The sequence below is a fragment of the Balaenoptera borealis genome (assembly GCF_965194805.1).
Source record: "Balaenoptera borealis genome assembly, chromosome: 12".
Lineage (NCBI taxonomy): Eukaryota > Metazoa > Chordata > Mammalia > Artiodactyla > Balaenopteridae > Balaenoptera > Balaenoptera borealis.
Window position 1 is genome coordinate 29,285,574 of NC_138869.1, and position 16,178 is coordinate 29,301,751.

The 16,178-nt window shown below is 42.2% G+C and overlaps 2 protein-coding genes across 23 annotated transcripts in view; one reads left to right on the forward strand and one right to left on the reverse strand.

The window, feature by feature from the left end:
• The window catches only part of LOC309606953 (uncharacterized protein), a 431,574-nt gene that overhangs the window by 409,357 nt on the left and 6,039 nt on the right, over window positions 1-16,178 (reverse strand). The gene's annotated exons all lie outside the window — the stretch shown is intronic.
• Window positions 14,583-16,178, forward strand: part of ADAMTS9 (ADAM metallopeptidase with thrombospondin type 1 motif 9) — a 181,863-nt gene continuing 180,267 nt past the window's right edge. For all 6 annotated transcript variants that reach the window (XR_014232106.1, XR_014232107.1, XM_082344613.1 and 3 more), the window contains exon 1: window positions 14,583-16,158. Coding sequence is in view for 4 of the 6 variants with exons in the window: in XM_082344613.1 (XP_082200739.1) it covers window positions 16,044-16,158 (115 nt within the window). In the remaining 2 variants the exon portion in view is untranslated. The remainder of the gene's footprint in view (window positions 16,159-16,178) is intronic.

A 16,178-nucleotide genomic window follows, 5' to 3' on the forward strand; every position in this document is an offset into this window, starting at 1 on the left:
GCAGCAAAGTGCACAATATATTATATAGCACATAATTATATAGCTTAATGAATTTTTACAAAGTGAACACATCCCTGTAACCACCACCAAGATCAAGCAATAGAGAGTAACCAGCATCCCAAAAGCCCCCACTGTGCCCTTCCAAATCACTACCCACCACCAAAGTAACTGTTGTCTCTCAGCACCAATTAATTGTGTGTGTTATTTAACATTATACACATGGAAGATATAGGATGCGCTTTTCTGTGTCTGGTTTCTTTCACTCAACATTATGTAGAATTCATGCCTGATTTTGTTTTTATCTTTCTTTTGTGTGGCTTCATTCATTCCACAAATATTTACTGAGCACCTACTGTACGCCAAGCAGTATGCTAGGCACTGGAGACACAATGGCAATGATACAGATACGGTCCCTGCTTTCCTGGAACTTACATAAAGAGACTGTCTTCTGACTCTGAAAATAAGTATCTAAGGATTTAAATGTCATTGCTTCCCAGAGAGACAATGAGGTTTGTCAACACAGGTAGCTCCGAGGTACCTGTTTGTCTAGAAAGTCACAGATATGGTCCGGCTAATGTGTACTTCAGTAGATTTCCAAATCTTTATCTCCAGAATCTCCCAGCATTGTTTACCTGCTATTTAAGAGTCAGAGGCCTGCAAAATAAAAATCTCGACTGCCTTGTTAGAATTGCATTCCAGGATAGCTCCTTGATTGAATAACTAGAATGTCTGCCAGGCAAGGCTCTGGGGAAGTTGTCTGTATCTTTGAAATGCTATTTCAAACGTGCTTCTTTGGCAGAAAAATTCAGAGAAGAGTAATGGCCAAGCAATGGCTTTTTTCCTTTGTAGTTATAGTTTCTGCCCTTTTCTCAGTTTAGGAAATGGGTTGGGAGATAATATTTCAAGTGGTCAGTGAAGATTTCCAATTAACCCCAAAATCAGGAGGGGGACACAGAGAGTGTTATTTCAAGACCTCACATAAAGTCAAAAATTCTAGTGCGTGCGTACATTAACTTCAGATTTGCTAGCAATTACTGACTTTCATATATGACTTTTAAATATTTAAATTAGTACAACATTGAGAAAATTAAATATGTGCATTTATCAAAAGCCTTAAAAATTTTAAGAGCATGACAAATAAATCTATAGTCCCTTTACCATCACCCTCAAATTTGTCCCCTCTCCCTTTCTCCAGGTATGAATTTAGAGAGCATCCTTCCAGACCTCTTTTTATATTTTTATGCACAAATACACATATGTGTGAGTTGTTTTTCACATAAATGGTATACACATCATGCCGCAACTTGCTTTTTGCCCTTCAACAATATTTTTTGAGATATCGCCAATTACTCTCTACCTGTTTCGCTCCTTTGAACTGCTGTACAGGGTTCTGTGCCATATAAATGTACCATTTTCTATAACACAGCCATCCTTCTGCTGAGGACATGCCGTCTCCAGTTTTTCACTGTGACAAGCAGTGCTGCCATGACAGCCTTGACCTGCGTTCTTTTTTTTTTTTTTTTTAAGATTTTTCTGATGTGGACCATTTTTAAAGTCTTTATTGAATTTGTTACAACACTGCTTCTGTTTTATGTTTTGGTTTATGGCCGCGAGGCATGTGGGATCTTAGCTCCCCAACCAGGGATCGAACCCACACCCCCTGCATTGGAAGGCAAAGTCTTAACCACCGAACCACCAGGGAAGTCCCTTGACCTGCATTCTTGGGCTTGTGAGCCAGTATTTCTCCAGGGCAAACACCAAGAAATGGATAGATGATGCCATTGCTTCTTTAAAAGAGCAGCTTGGTCCTTAACTCTGAGGAAGCTCCTTGAAGGCTGCGTAGGTCTTATTTGTATCTGCATTGCCGGAGTCCGGCACAGAGCCTGCCGGCTTGTGACTGCCTGCCATGTATGGGGGTCCTGGTTTTCCCTTCAACTCTTTACTTCTCCATCTCTTGGTCTATCCCTCCTTGCCTCCAGGTCATTTCAAAGGTAGCAGCATAAGGTCTTCCTTCTTGGCCTTCTCTTGTTTCTCCACTGTGTCTTTCCCTTGGTCAGAAGCTCTCTTCTCAAGCTGCACATTAGAATCAAATGGGGAGCTTTTGAAATTTACCAGTGCCCAGGCCCACTTCCCAGAGGTTCTGACTTCACTGGCCTGCAGTGAGGTGGATCCCAGGTAATGGATTTTTTTCCTTCTTAGCTTTCTGTTTTCTACTATTAGGAGGCTAGAATGGAGAATCATTGCCTTAGGCCAGTGGTTCTCCAAGTGTGGCTCCCATCCAGCAGTACCAGCATCCCCGGGGATTTGTCAGAAGTGCGAATTCCTGGGCTTGACCTTAGAACTACCAAATCAGAAACTGGAGGGTGGGACCCTAAGTATAGGTTTGGCAAGCCCTCCAGATGATTCTGAAGCATGCTAAATCAAATTTGAGAACTGCTGCCCTGAGTGAACTCCTGCCTTTCCCTGACTCTGTAAACAGGTAGAAGACTTCCTTTTTCTCACCTCCAACCTCAGCTCCTCTCCTGAACACCAGCTGCCCCACTGACATACCACTAGGGTGCCTCCTCCACATCTCCAGTGCTCCCCACCCCACTCCCACCTTGCCAAACTATTTTTCCCTCCGCCTTCTCCATCCCAACAAATAGCACCAATGTCCTCCAGGTCATTAGAAGCAGAAATGTGGAATTCATTTTAAAAATCTTTTAAAATTGGTAATACATTCTGGTGGCTTAAAACCCAGTAGGTATAAAAGGGTAAACGATGAAAGTCTCTCCCACCCTCACCCCCCTGTTATGGACTGAATTGTGTCCCTGCCAAATTTATATCTTAAAGCCCTAATCCCAAAGTGACTACATTTGGAGATAGGGCCTTTAAGGAGATAATTACAGTTAAATGACATAAGGGTGGGACCCTAATTAAATAGGACTGGTGTCCTTGTAAGAAGAGGAAGAGATACCAGGAATGTATTGCACAGAAGAAAGGACAGGTGAGGACACAGCAAGAAGGTGGCCATCTGTAAGCCAAGGAGAGAGGCCTCACCAGAACAACCTTGCCAGTACTTTGATCTTGGACTTCCATCCTCCAAAACTGTGAGAAAATAAATTTCTGTTGTGTAAGCCACCCAGTCTGTGGTGTTTTATGATGGTTAATTTTATGTGTCATTTGACTAGGCCACGGGGTGCCCAGATATTTGATCAAACATTATTCTGGGTGTTTCTGCGAGGGTGTTTTGGGATGAGATTAACATTTAAACCAGTGGACCTAGTAAAGCACATTGCCCTCCATAACGTGAGTGGGCCTCATCCAACCAGTTGAAGGCCTGAAGAGAACAAAAAGGCTGACCTTCCCTTAGAGAGAATTTTTCCTGCCTGACTGCCTTGAAACTGGGACATCCGCCGCTTCTTGTCTTCAGACTCCAACTGAAACATAGACTCTTCCTGGGTCTTCAGCTGGCTGGCCTTCAGATGGAATTAAACCATCAGCTCTCCTGGGCCTCCAGCTGGCTGACTTACCGTGCAGAGCTTGGGTCGTGGTAGCCTCCATAAACACAGGAGCCCATTCCTTATAATAAATCTCTTTACATCACACACACACACAGTCTTGGATCCATTTCTGTGAAGAACCTTGACTAATATGCAGCCTTAGCAGAATAATACATCCCCTTATGTACAGTTCCCAATCTTCTTCCTTCCAGGGTAACCACTGTGCTTCACTTCTTATGTATCCATTCAGAGTTTCTTTAGAATATATAAGCAAATAAAAATATGTAATATTATTTTTCTCCATCCTTTACACATACAGACACATACACAAGAAGTCCCATTCCTTTTACAGATGCATTGTCTTTCATTGTATGCATGTATCTTAATTGATTTAATCAGTCCCTATAGTTTATGTTTTCATTGCTCGTGATTTTGTGCCATTAGAAATGATACTGCAGGGACTTCCCTGGTGGTGCAGTGGTTAAGAATCCGCTTGCCAATGCAGGGAACAGGGGTTTGAGCCCTGGTCCAGGAAGATCCCACATGCCGCGGAGCAACTAAGCCTGTGCGCCACAACTACTGAACCTGCGCTCCAGAGCCCGCAAGCCACAACTACTGAAGCCCACGCACCTAGAGCCCATGCTCCGCAACAAGAGGAGCCACCATAATAAGAAGCCCACACACCACAACGAAGAGTAGCCCCCGCTCGCCACAACTAGAGAAAGCCCGCGCACAGCAATGAAGACCCAAGGCAGCCAAAAATAAATAAATAAATAAATTTAGTTTAAAAATGATACTGCAATCAACGAAGAACCTTGTGCATGTCATTTTTCTACATATGCAAAAATATCTCATGTATATAACACGTAGAATGCTAGGTCAAAGGGTATATGATTTTTGCAGTTTTGATAGATGTTGTCAAATTGCCTTCTTAGGGCTTATGTTAATTTACATACTCAACAACAATGTATTAGAGTTCCCCAGTCTTAATAATTGACTGTATTTATCATTATTGTGCCTGATAGCTGAAAAACTAGTGTTGGTATAGTTTTTTTGTTTTTTGGGTTTTTTTTTATGAGGATTGCCTTCCTCACTTTGTAACAGATTCTTTTTTTTTTTTTCTTTTTTTTTATTTATTTTTGGCTTGTTGGGTCTTTGTTTCTGTGTGAGGGCTTTCTCTAGTTGTGGCAAGCGGGGGCCACTCTTCATTGCGGTGCGCGGGCCTCTCACTATCGCAGCCTCTCTTGTTGCGGAGCACAGGCTCCAGACGCGCAGGCTCAGTAGTTGTGGCTCACGGGCCCAGTTGCTCTGCGGCATGTGGGATCTTCCCAGACCAGGGCTCGAACCCGTGTCCCCTGCATTGGCAGGCAGATTCTCAACCACTGCGCCACCAGGGAAGCCCTTGGTATAGTTTTAATTTGAATTTTTTTATTATGATAAAACTGAGTATGCTTGCACCATTTGTATTTCCTTTGTTGTGAGCTGTCAATCGATACCTTTTGCAGAGTTTTCTTTTGGATTGAGGAAAGAGCTCTCTCTGTGTTATGAGCAGATAATTTTCTTAGTTTGTCATCTGACTTTTGATTTGGATTATGATGTTTCTTGTCAAGTAGAACTTGTTTTTATTTGTTTCATAATGAAGTTAAATATTTCAGGTTTTTTTTTCCTGTGTGGCTTGTGCATTTCGAGTCAGCATTAGGAGGTCTTCCTTATGCCACAGATAAAAAGGAATTATTCACTCCTGTTTCTTTCTAAGCCTGTTTTGGTTTAATTTTTACAGTCAATTTTTGATTCATTTGATATGGATCAAGCATGTAATTTAAAGTATGAGGTACAGATTTAACTTTCAAAAAAATTTTTTATCCAATTTTTAAAGGTTATACTCCATTTATAGTTATTACAAAATATTGGCTATATTCCCCATGTTGTACAATACATCCCTGTAGTCTATCTTACACCCAATAGTTTGTTCCTCCCACTCTCCCACCCTGACATTGCCCCTCCCACCATTGGTAATTCACTAGTTTGTTGTATTTTTTAGATTCTACATATAAGTGATATCATACAGTATTTGTCTTTCTCTGTCTGACTTATTCCATGTAGCATAATGCCCTCCAAGTCCATCCACGTTGCTGCAAATTTTTGTTCTTTTTTATGGCCGAGTAGTGTTCCATTGTACATATATATGTATAAATATATCACATCTTCTTTACCCATTCATCTGTTGATGGACACTTAGCTTGTTTCCATATCTTAGTAATTGTAAATAAAGCAGCTATAAACATTGAGCTGCATGTATCTTTTTGAATTAGTGGGGGTTTTGGGGATATATACCCAGGAGTGGATTTCCTGGGTCATATGGTAGTTCTATTTTTAATTTTTGAGAAACCTCCATACTGTTTTCCACAGTGGCTGCATCAATTTACATTCCTACCAACAGTGTACAAGGGTTCCCTTTTCTCCACATCTTCAACATCAACTTTAAACTTTTTTTTTATTGTTGAAAATTAATTTTAAACCACATGGCTACCAAGTTATTCTAGCACTGCATAGTGACTGGTCCAAGTTTTCCCAATCAGTTTCAGAAGCCATCTCTATCAGAAACTAAACTGTCCCAGTCAGATCTGTTTCTGGATTTTCTAGTCTCTTCCACTGGGTTTTCTGTTCATTCGCAGTCCAGTATCACCCTATTTATTTACTGAGGCTTTCCATTATATTTTAATATCTGGTATTAATACTAGATTCTCCACATTGCTCTTCATTTTCAAAGCTTTCCAAGCTGTTTTTTGTTTATCTTCCCAAATAAACTTTTGTTCAATTTTGTCTCAATCAAACAAAAGAAAAATAACAGAAACAAAATGTTGGTATTGATATTGTGTTTCCAATCATTTTATAAACTGTCTTAGGGAGAATGGGCACCTTGGTGACATTCCATCATCCTAAGAATATGGTATTTTCCCATCTACTCACATCTCTGAAGTTCTCATTAGTGTTTTAAAATAGTGTTCCTACAGGCATTGTATGTTCCTTGTTACTTCTATCCCCAGTGATATTGTTGCTATTGTATGTGGGTTTTTTTTCTTTTATATTCTCTATGTGGTTATTTGTATATATAAAAGACAGCAATGTCTGCATAATCATTTTGGGACTCATTCTTGATGCCCCCACTTCTCATCCCCATGATAACATCCTTCACCATGTCCTATTGATTCTGTCTTTAAAATAGACTTTCTCCATATCTAAATCCTGCCACCTCCACTCCCACTACCCTAGTTAAAGCCACTGTCATCCTCGTTTGAACAACACAATAGCCTCCTTGATCCCATCGTTCACACAGCAGCCAGAGGGAGTTTTTCAAAATGAAAGGAGTGTCTTGCTGTCTCCTTGCCTAAGAATTTTCTGTGGCTTGCCTTTACATTCAGAGTAAAATACAAACTCCTCACCTGGAAGGCCCCATATCACCGGGCTCCTGGCTCACTGGCCTGCAGCCCCACTCTCCATCCCCTCCCCTTCATTCACAGAACTCCAACCACAGGGCTCCTCTGGGTTCTGAAACCCTCCCACTTCTTTCCTATCTCACACATTGTCCTGCTGGTCTCTCTGCCAGGAATATTCTTCTGCTCGTTGTTTAAGGGGCTGGTTCCTTCTTACTATCTAGGCTTCCATTTATCTAGCACTTCTCAAAGAGGCTTTCTCTGTCCACCTAATCTCAACTATCTCCCTTTTTAATCTCCTCCACAATACTTAGAACAGTGTTTAATTATATACTTGTTCACCTATTTACTTATTTTGTGTTTCCCTTCCCCCCAGACTGTGAGCTCTTCTGCTATCTGCAAACTTCATGGTGCATAGTAGATGTTCAATAAATATTTATTGAATAAATAAACAAATGTCTTCCTTGTTTATATAGTCAGGGGTTGGGTAAGCTTCTACTTTTCCCTGCTACTCAGTTATTATTCTCTAACCGCGTTTTAAATCCAGTTACCGTATATCAAATGCTTCTATTTCTGTCTAAATCACAAGCTCCCCTCGAACTTCACTCAAAAGCCTGACTTAGCTATCATAAATCTCTTCTTAGCATCTGTCCACATATACACAATGTATATAAGGTTATTTTCAAGTAGTGAAACACATATTGAATGTTACAGAAAAGGCTAATATTATGCATAATTTATAAGAAAACTTTTCCCTAAGGGTGGTGACAACATCATATTTTCTTTATATACTGTCTCTTTATTAAAATAAAACAACTACTGGTCTCATTAAGAAAATAATATATTCTTGTTGTAAACATAAGTAAACAATATGGGAATGGGTATCATAGAAATGTAAAAAATGTAAAAGATCTCCATAATTCCCAGTTTCAGAGATCACAGTCATATGGTTATAATATGATGATGTATATCCATCTTTCTAGACTTTTTTTTTTTTCCTATGCAGATCCTTTTCTGGCACAGGCTGAGGTTTTGCTGCTTTATTTTGTTTTTACTACTAAAGGAACCAATTACATAAACCACACTGTGACTCACTTAATAATACACCGTGGACATGTTTATATGCTAAAACATACTGCTCTTCCTGACTCTTAAATAATTGCCTAATATTTCATTGCATTTACTGTCTCTTGATGGTTCCCTTCTCTTTCCACCTGCTTAGTGAAGTGGGGAGGACAGGGTCTTGAATTGTGTCTGTTTTCAATTTTTAGGACCTTTGGCCCTCCTGGACACGAGGACCAAAGTCACCGCTCAGGGAGTCATTTCTCTACTGTGACTTCCATTCTGTCGGAAAAGGTACCTTAGAGCAAATATAAGTTCCATGAGGTCCAGATTGGTGGTCAGAATTAATGAACTGAATAATCAGCTGTAAGAAGTATAAAAAATGTATGTGGGTGAATTTGTGTTGCTGACTGTAATCAGAATTCAGGCACCACCGCCACCATGGTGAGAGTGCCCAGAAGAAAATTATACCTCCAACGTCTTGCTTTTTGTAACTGTACCTCTAGCACAGAGCCCAACAGTAGCTGAACTTTATTCCAGTTACGCTTGCCATGAATGCCAGCGATATGTACTGTCAGACCTGTTTTTAAGTGGGGGGAAGAAAAAAACAAACAATTTTTTTTTTTGCCAACTTCTGATAGGGACTTGACAAGGCGCTAATTACTAGGCTTACATTTCAGGAAGCAACCTATTTTGTGTTATTGGTACCAATTAATACAAAGATGGTGCATGGTGAATATACCATTTCCAACTGGCACTGATTTGATGTCGCATAATCTCATTACTGCATCAAGCTGGTGCATGCAATGCATCTATGTTTTTGCACATTAATTTGGAAAATGAAGGTATTTCTCCCTGCCCCTAGCCCCTCTCCGTTGTCCTTGGTAGTCACAGTAGCTGAGGTATTTTGAAAAGTTCGTTGAAGACCATCTTTGTAGCAGGCTTCCACATAAGCTCACGGGGAATTCAAATCCTGCACTACTTTATAACTCTAAGGCAGGCCTCTTGGCCATATGCTGTTGTAATAGCAAGGGCCACAGTACAGCCTGAACAACACAAAGATACTGGGCTGAACTGAGGGCCTTGACAGTCTATAAGGATGGTTGTTGCCATGAGACCACTGAAGAAAAGCAGTGTTCCCAAGGGCCAGTCTTACAGTTAGGTCAATGAGTGGTCTGGGCATTGGAAAGGAATTCTCTTCCTCAACCCCAGTTGGACTGATATCCAGAAGCCCCACCATTTGTGACTAACTCCCTAAACCAGACCCCCTATAGGCCTCTTCCCCCAGTTGACCTGATATCTGAATTTTTTCTAATGTATAGATTTCTACTCTTTGAGACTGTTCCAGACCATCACAGTTTATCCTATATTAAGCTTAAAAAAGCATAAATACACATGAGAGTCAATATGATATTATGGTTTAACAATACGCCTTGAAATCAGAAAGCCTACCTTTGAAGGCCCACTTAGCTACTCACTAGCTGTGTAACCTTGGGCCAGTTACTTATCCTTTCTGTGTCTTTATTTCTTCCTCTCAAAAGTGGAGCTCACGGCATTCCTATTTCATTGGGTTGTCAGAAGGATTGAATACTGTCTTATCAATTGTGCCTAGAAGTAGGAAGCAATCCCAATGGTAAACCATTACTGTAATAAATACCTTTATGGTAGACAGCCTATTATGCATCATCTGGCAGAGGAAATTACATTTTTGCATATGTAAATGTTGTTTACCATACAAAAACATTTTTTTTAAATGTTCTGTGGGAAAATCATGTTTTGGCTAATGTTTTGGCTATTTAAAATATTCTGCCAGAGGGACTTCCCTGGTGGCACAGTGGTTAAGAATCCGCCTGCCAATGCAGGGGACCCAGGTTCGATCCCTGGTCTGGCAGGATCCCACATGCCACGGAGCAGCTAAGCCTGTGCGCCACAACTACTGAGCCTGCACTCTAGAGCCCGCGAGCCACAACTACTGAAGCCTGCGTGCCACAACTACTGAAGCCTGTGCGCCTAGAGCCCGTGCTCTGCAACAAGAGAAGCCACCACAATGAGAGGCCCGCGCACCTTAACAATGAAGACCCAGCGCAGCCAAAAAAAAAAAAAATATATATATATATATATATATATATATATATATATATATATATATATATATTCTGACAGGAAAAAAAAGCCCAACGTTTGAAAAAATGCTAAATCTCACTTACAGGAACTGCTAATTTAAGCAGAATATGAGAAAGAGTAAAGCTGTTTAAAAATGAAAACAAGTTTTAAAAAGACAGGGGGGCTAACAACAAGGATGAATGTGAAAAAATACATAGTCAATGAAATACAAGCACGCACATGGCGTACTTCCTTTCCCAGAAGAAGAAAGGCCCATAAATCAGTGGTGGAAGTAGGAGGTTAACTGAGGAAGGAGCGCTAGGTGCCAGTGCTCTTCTCTGTAAGACTGAATCAGGAACTGCTCTTCCTAACTAGTAGGTGGGTTAGTCAGCAGGTGAGGCTGCTGATTTGGATGTTTAGAGATCACTTCCTATATGCCAGCCACTAAGCCAACACCTCGGTCCATTCATTTTCACAGCATCCCTTTGAGGCAGGCAACTGTGATTATTACCCTCTTTTCAGGATATGGAAAGTGCCCACACTACTGGTCTCTTACTTTCCATGCTCACAATCCTGATGTAGGCATTGGGGAAAGCCTAACTCTGGAAATTTCTACTCCAGAAGATTCTAATTAAAGCAGGACTTTCCTCCCCATGAGAAAGAGATTATCTCCATCATTCCTGCAGGGGTGTGTGTGTGTGTGTGAGAGAGAGAGAGAGAATGACTTTTACAAATTAAACAAAACACTGGCTCTGAAAACTAGAAACAATTTTGTAGCAATTGTAAACTCATTCATTTAAGATATAGAGTGCCTATTAGGTAGCACCAAGGGGATACAGTAGGGAAGGCAATAGATTTGCTCCTTGCCCTCGTGTAGTTTAAAGTCTAACAGAGAACACCAAACAACAGCAAGACAAAAGGGATGAAACAAACCAGGACAGGAGAAGTTCAGGGCTCAGGGGGCATGCGGCATCCTGGTGCATCCCACAGTACTCTGAGCATCGTCAGATTCCATGCTAGCACATCTGTAACAACTGTCTATGTTGAATGTGGACTTTTGGAAAATGGAGAAATTGTATTTGCACACGTTGTATTGCTTTCTGACTTGGCTTCAGTTGAAGAGTGGTTTGAATCTGAGCACTTCTGAATCATTTGTAGTTATGATGTTGAACCCAGGTCTGAAGGTCGCATTCCACGGATACTAGAGGGGGCAGAATAAGGATCTGGGGCCCTACGTGTTTCAACTGATTATTAGTGGGATTCATTTGGGGCTCCAAAGCCTGGGCAATAGCTAAAATATGGTCTTCTGGAATGATAAGTAGGAAAGGAGCACGTGGTATGTAAACACCTTTGTAGAATTGCCATAAGCTAGTCATGAGCTGTCTAGAGCCATCATAAAGACCAGACTATGATATTCCACACAGGCTCAAGAGGAGTTATTTAGAACTTTAGGTTTAGCATTCAAATTAAAGAAAGGATGTTCTGACAGATCATACTCATCAGGCCAGGTATAAAGGCTGAACGATCAAGAACAATTAGGTGACCGTCTTTCTGTCACTAGGCTGCTCTAATTCACAGAGATGGCAAGCTTTGCAGGTAAACTGATTCCTGGTCAAATCCCAGCTCAGCACATTCTAGCTCTGTAATGTTGGGTAGGTCACTTAACTTTGCTGAGTCTAATTTTCATCATATGTAAAATGGAGAGAGTAGAACCCAGACAGCAGGACTGCTATGAGGAGTAAATAATGAGCACAAAGTAGGAACTGAATGCAAAGAATCTCATGTTATTATTATAAATGATATAAACTACTTTCTCTATGTTATGCTACGCTTGAAGTCAGTATTTGGAAGGCTTTAAAAAATACACTAAGATCATTTCCCCTGTGGCAAGTTTAAGATGACACAGTTTCTCCCCACCTCCACTCTGCAAACATGAAACTGGATCAAAGAGGGTGTTACTCAGGGCTGCAGAGTTTGATCATCACCAGCTTGGTGCTTCATTTACCTGAATCCTATGCTACCCAGTACCACGGACTTACCTATTCCTGAAACCACTTACTGCTGACCACTCGGGAAACAATTCATTTTAATTCTGCCTCCTGGTGTCTCCCTATCATTTGGGTGTGGGTTTTCCCTTTCTGTGGAAAGTTGCTTCAAATCTCCTTCCTGTTCTTTTCACTGGTGTTCTGCAAAGTCATTTGTGATGTCATCTTTCGCATTTCTGTTGACCAGACTATCTCTCCCTAGTGACTAATCTCCATCATCACTCCTCTGGGATTCAGTTTTCATGAAGCAGCAGCCAAAGAAGCTTCCCATTTAACATACAATAACATTCAATTCCAGTAAAGCCTGGGAGAAGAAAATGGGCTAACATCTGTCTTTCCATTAACTCCAGGTGATCTCAGTAAGCTGTTCTTCCTTCAGAGCAAACTTCTGTGAGGGGCCAGCTATTACAGAATCCAATCTCCCCTCCTGCACTCAGGTAATTTTACATTCTTATTTGTAGAACCAACTTCCAAACTGCATGTACATATATTTTTTTTCATAATTTACATTTTATTGGTTGTTTTGAGGCTCAATACACATACATTTTAATTTGTACACAATTTTAACGCAAGTACCAAAAATCTAAAAAGTCATGTAGCTGTGATTCTTTCCTAAACAGTTATTCCAGTCAGTTTCCAGCCTAAAATTTGGTGGCAAATATTCCTTAAAAGGATATCAAGTATAAATTTATTTATCACTTATTAATTTGTATTATTTATTTATATATCACATATATTTATATACATTAATACAATAATTACATATTATAAATATGATAAAGAAGTCATTTTAGCACAATTGAAACAAAATAGAAGGTTTATATTTATTCATTCATTCAATAAACATTTCTTGAGCTCCTACTATGTGCCAGCCCTGTACTAGATGCTGAGGGAAACATCATGAAATATGAATGAAATAGATTAAGAGGATTATCATGAAATACTCAACCTTAGAGAAAGGAGTAAGAGAGCCAAAAACAAATCATACATAGCAAAGACAGTTGAGACAATTCTCTTGATGATTTTAGCCACCCTCACCCAAACCAACCCCCCAAAACCTAGCAACATTTCTCATTTATTCATTATATATGATAATTATGAACTTGGACTAAACTGCTGAAACAGAGTTTGAATCTCAAACAGAGTTCGAGACAAACAGAGTTTGTCTCTCACTAGTTGGGGGACCCTTATCAAATTATTTTACCTCTTTAAACCTTAATATCCTTAACTGTAAAATGAAATTACTAATACTGCCTGCCTCATAGGGCTGCTGTAAGAATTAAATGCTGTATTAAATGCACAAGGTGTAGCACATGGTATGTACTCAAAGTTGATTATTATCATTGTTATTATTCAGATTTTGACCTGAATTATTTAGTTAGCTCAATCTACCTATTAATTTCTTACAATTTCAAACATCTTACTAAGATTTTTTTTGAGACTTGTTTATAGATATAAATTCAGAGGTAAGCAAATAACACTTAAGAAAGGATGAACAGACTCACTGAGGATGAGAAACTTAGAAATCCAGGCTCTTGGTCACCTCAGAAGGTTGCAAGAGATACTTTGTATTTTTCATCCCTATTAGCTGTGGAAGTGATTGGTTGTATTAGGAGCATTTTAAAGAACCATAAACAAAGTTCATCCTTTAATGCCAAGTCCTAGAAAGAAAACTAGGGAGAAAGAGTACACAAAGGAAACTTCTACCCTTACATATAATTTCTATACTGTTAGATTCTCTAGCAGGAGGGATTTAAATTGAAAAAGAGGAAAATTGTTTAATGGGAAATACTGAACACGTGCTACATTTTTGAGTAATTTTATAGTGGTTGTCCTAGAATATTTTCCATAGGAATCACCTAATAGTTTGATTTCTTGATATTTTTCTGTCCCTTGCTAAACTCTCAGCAAACCTCAGACACTGTGAGGAATTTTTATTACATAATGGAAAGAAAGATTGTGTATTAGCAGAAATGTCTTTTAGTCAATTACTTTGAAGGTTTAAGAAAAAGCTTTAAATGTTACCCTTTAAAAATCTGATTGTGCACTTGACAGGTATTTCTGTTTTGCCATCTTTACGTTGTGTACCCATCCTAAATCCCAGTCAGACAGATAATGGCAACATTGGTCTATCTGGGTTAACAACTTCTTTAGGAAATTTCAGTCTTGCCAAGTCATTTTTCCCTCCTCCAGGAGAAATATATGCATTAATGTTTCCAGAGTAGTGGACATATGTAGAATATTGCTATTTGGTCCCCGGTGTTGGCAATCTTTGGTATTTTCAACCTTGAGTGCCAGCCTACCAAGCAACAGAAAACTCTCATTCTGGGACTTTTGGGCAAATCCTCATTTTTACAGAAACTGTTTGAAACATCAGGAGTTAAACACCTCTCTCCCTCTCTCTTTCCTCCCCCCCCCCGACCCCCCCCCCCCGCAACCACATCCCCACATCCTCCCTCTCTGGCATGAATTCTTCTGACTTCCAAATATGCATCCCAAGGCAGAGGTAGTTATAGCTTGAAGTGTCAGCTTTGAGCTGCTCCAAGCATCTCTCTGGCAAAAAGCAAGCGGAAGTGATTGAGAAATCCCTCCAGGCACTGGTGCTTCCCCTCGAGTCCACGACAGTCCCCTCGCACTCCTCCCGCCCCCTGCCCCATGCCCATATCTCTAAACCCGGAGGCACTCGGGGGCGCCTAAGTCCCCGCCTCCTCTCGCTGCCCAGAGCGGTTCTTAACCTTTTTTGGGCCCGAGATGTACAGAAAGCTATGGACCTTCTCGCGATGGGGACGGAGGTTGGGAAAAGCACAGCTTTAAAGCTTTGAGAAACTTTAAGGAGACCATGGATTTGAAACACACCGCGAACTGCAAAATAAGAACCCCAACTCTAAACCTCTTGACTTGAGGCGATTAAACCAAGAGCGGAGCTCCGATGCCAAATCTCGTCCCTAGTGAGAAACTGTAGGAAGGGAAGGCGCTCCTGCGCTGGGCCACTTTCACTTGTAAGAAAGCAAAAGAAGGGGGTAGTCAGGGACAGAAATTCATAAAGGGGGAAAGAGAAGAGGGAGGGATGGGGACAGCAGAGAAAAAGAAAAAGAAAGGGGGAGATGCGGAAACTAGAGAGGGAGTGGGGGAAGAGACCACAAGGGGGGAAAGGGGGAGACAGAGACAGAGCGGCACAGAGACACAGGGCGAGGGAGAGAGATTCGGCAGGGGGAAAGAGAGGAGACGGGAGAGAGACAGACTGGGAGCGCCAGGAAAGGGAGAGAACTTTCTCCGCTCTCTGTCCCCAGGGCAGGGAGTCTCAGGAAAGCCCGTCCCGGTGTGGTGGCGGGACCGCAATGGGCTGCCCCAGCGCTCCCGGCGCCTCTGGGAGCACGAGTCCCGCACGGGCGGCCGAGGAACGGACTCGATCTGGGAGGAGGCGGTCCCCGCTCCCGCCGCTTTCTCCTCCCCTCTCCTCCTAGAGGCGGGGACCTGGGTACTTGAGCAGCGGAGGACCCGCGGCCCCCCCCCCGCCTCCGCCCCCCAGCCCCCCATTCAAGAAGCCGCTCCGCTATCCCCGCCAGCACAGGGCGCCCGGCGCGCCTCGGAGCGCACGTTCCGCGCCTTCTCCTGCCCGCTCCCTGGACATTATGCGGCCGGGCAGCCGAGCCCCAGTCCTCCTCCTCCTCCTCCTCCTCCTCCGGCTCCTCCTGCGGCCCGAGCGGCTCAGCTCTCGGCAGGCGGCAGCGTTGCTCAGCCGAGCGCAGACGGGACCCTCGCCGCGAGACCTCAGCGACTCCTAAAGTCAAAAGTTGGCGGCGGGCGGCGGGCTCCGAGCGCTCTTCGCGGCCGCTGCCTAGCGTCGCCGCCGCAGCCGCCAAGGAGGGCAGGAGGGAGGGGGGAGTGGGGGCGGCGGGGGAGGGGTGGGGAGCACCATGCAGTTTGTATCCTGGGCCACACTGCTAACGCTCCTAGTGCGGGACCTGGCCGAGACGGGGAGCCCAGACGCCGCGGCGGCCGTGCGCAGGGACAGGCTGCACCCGAGGCAAGGTAACAAGGCTCGGCCACCG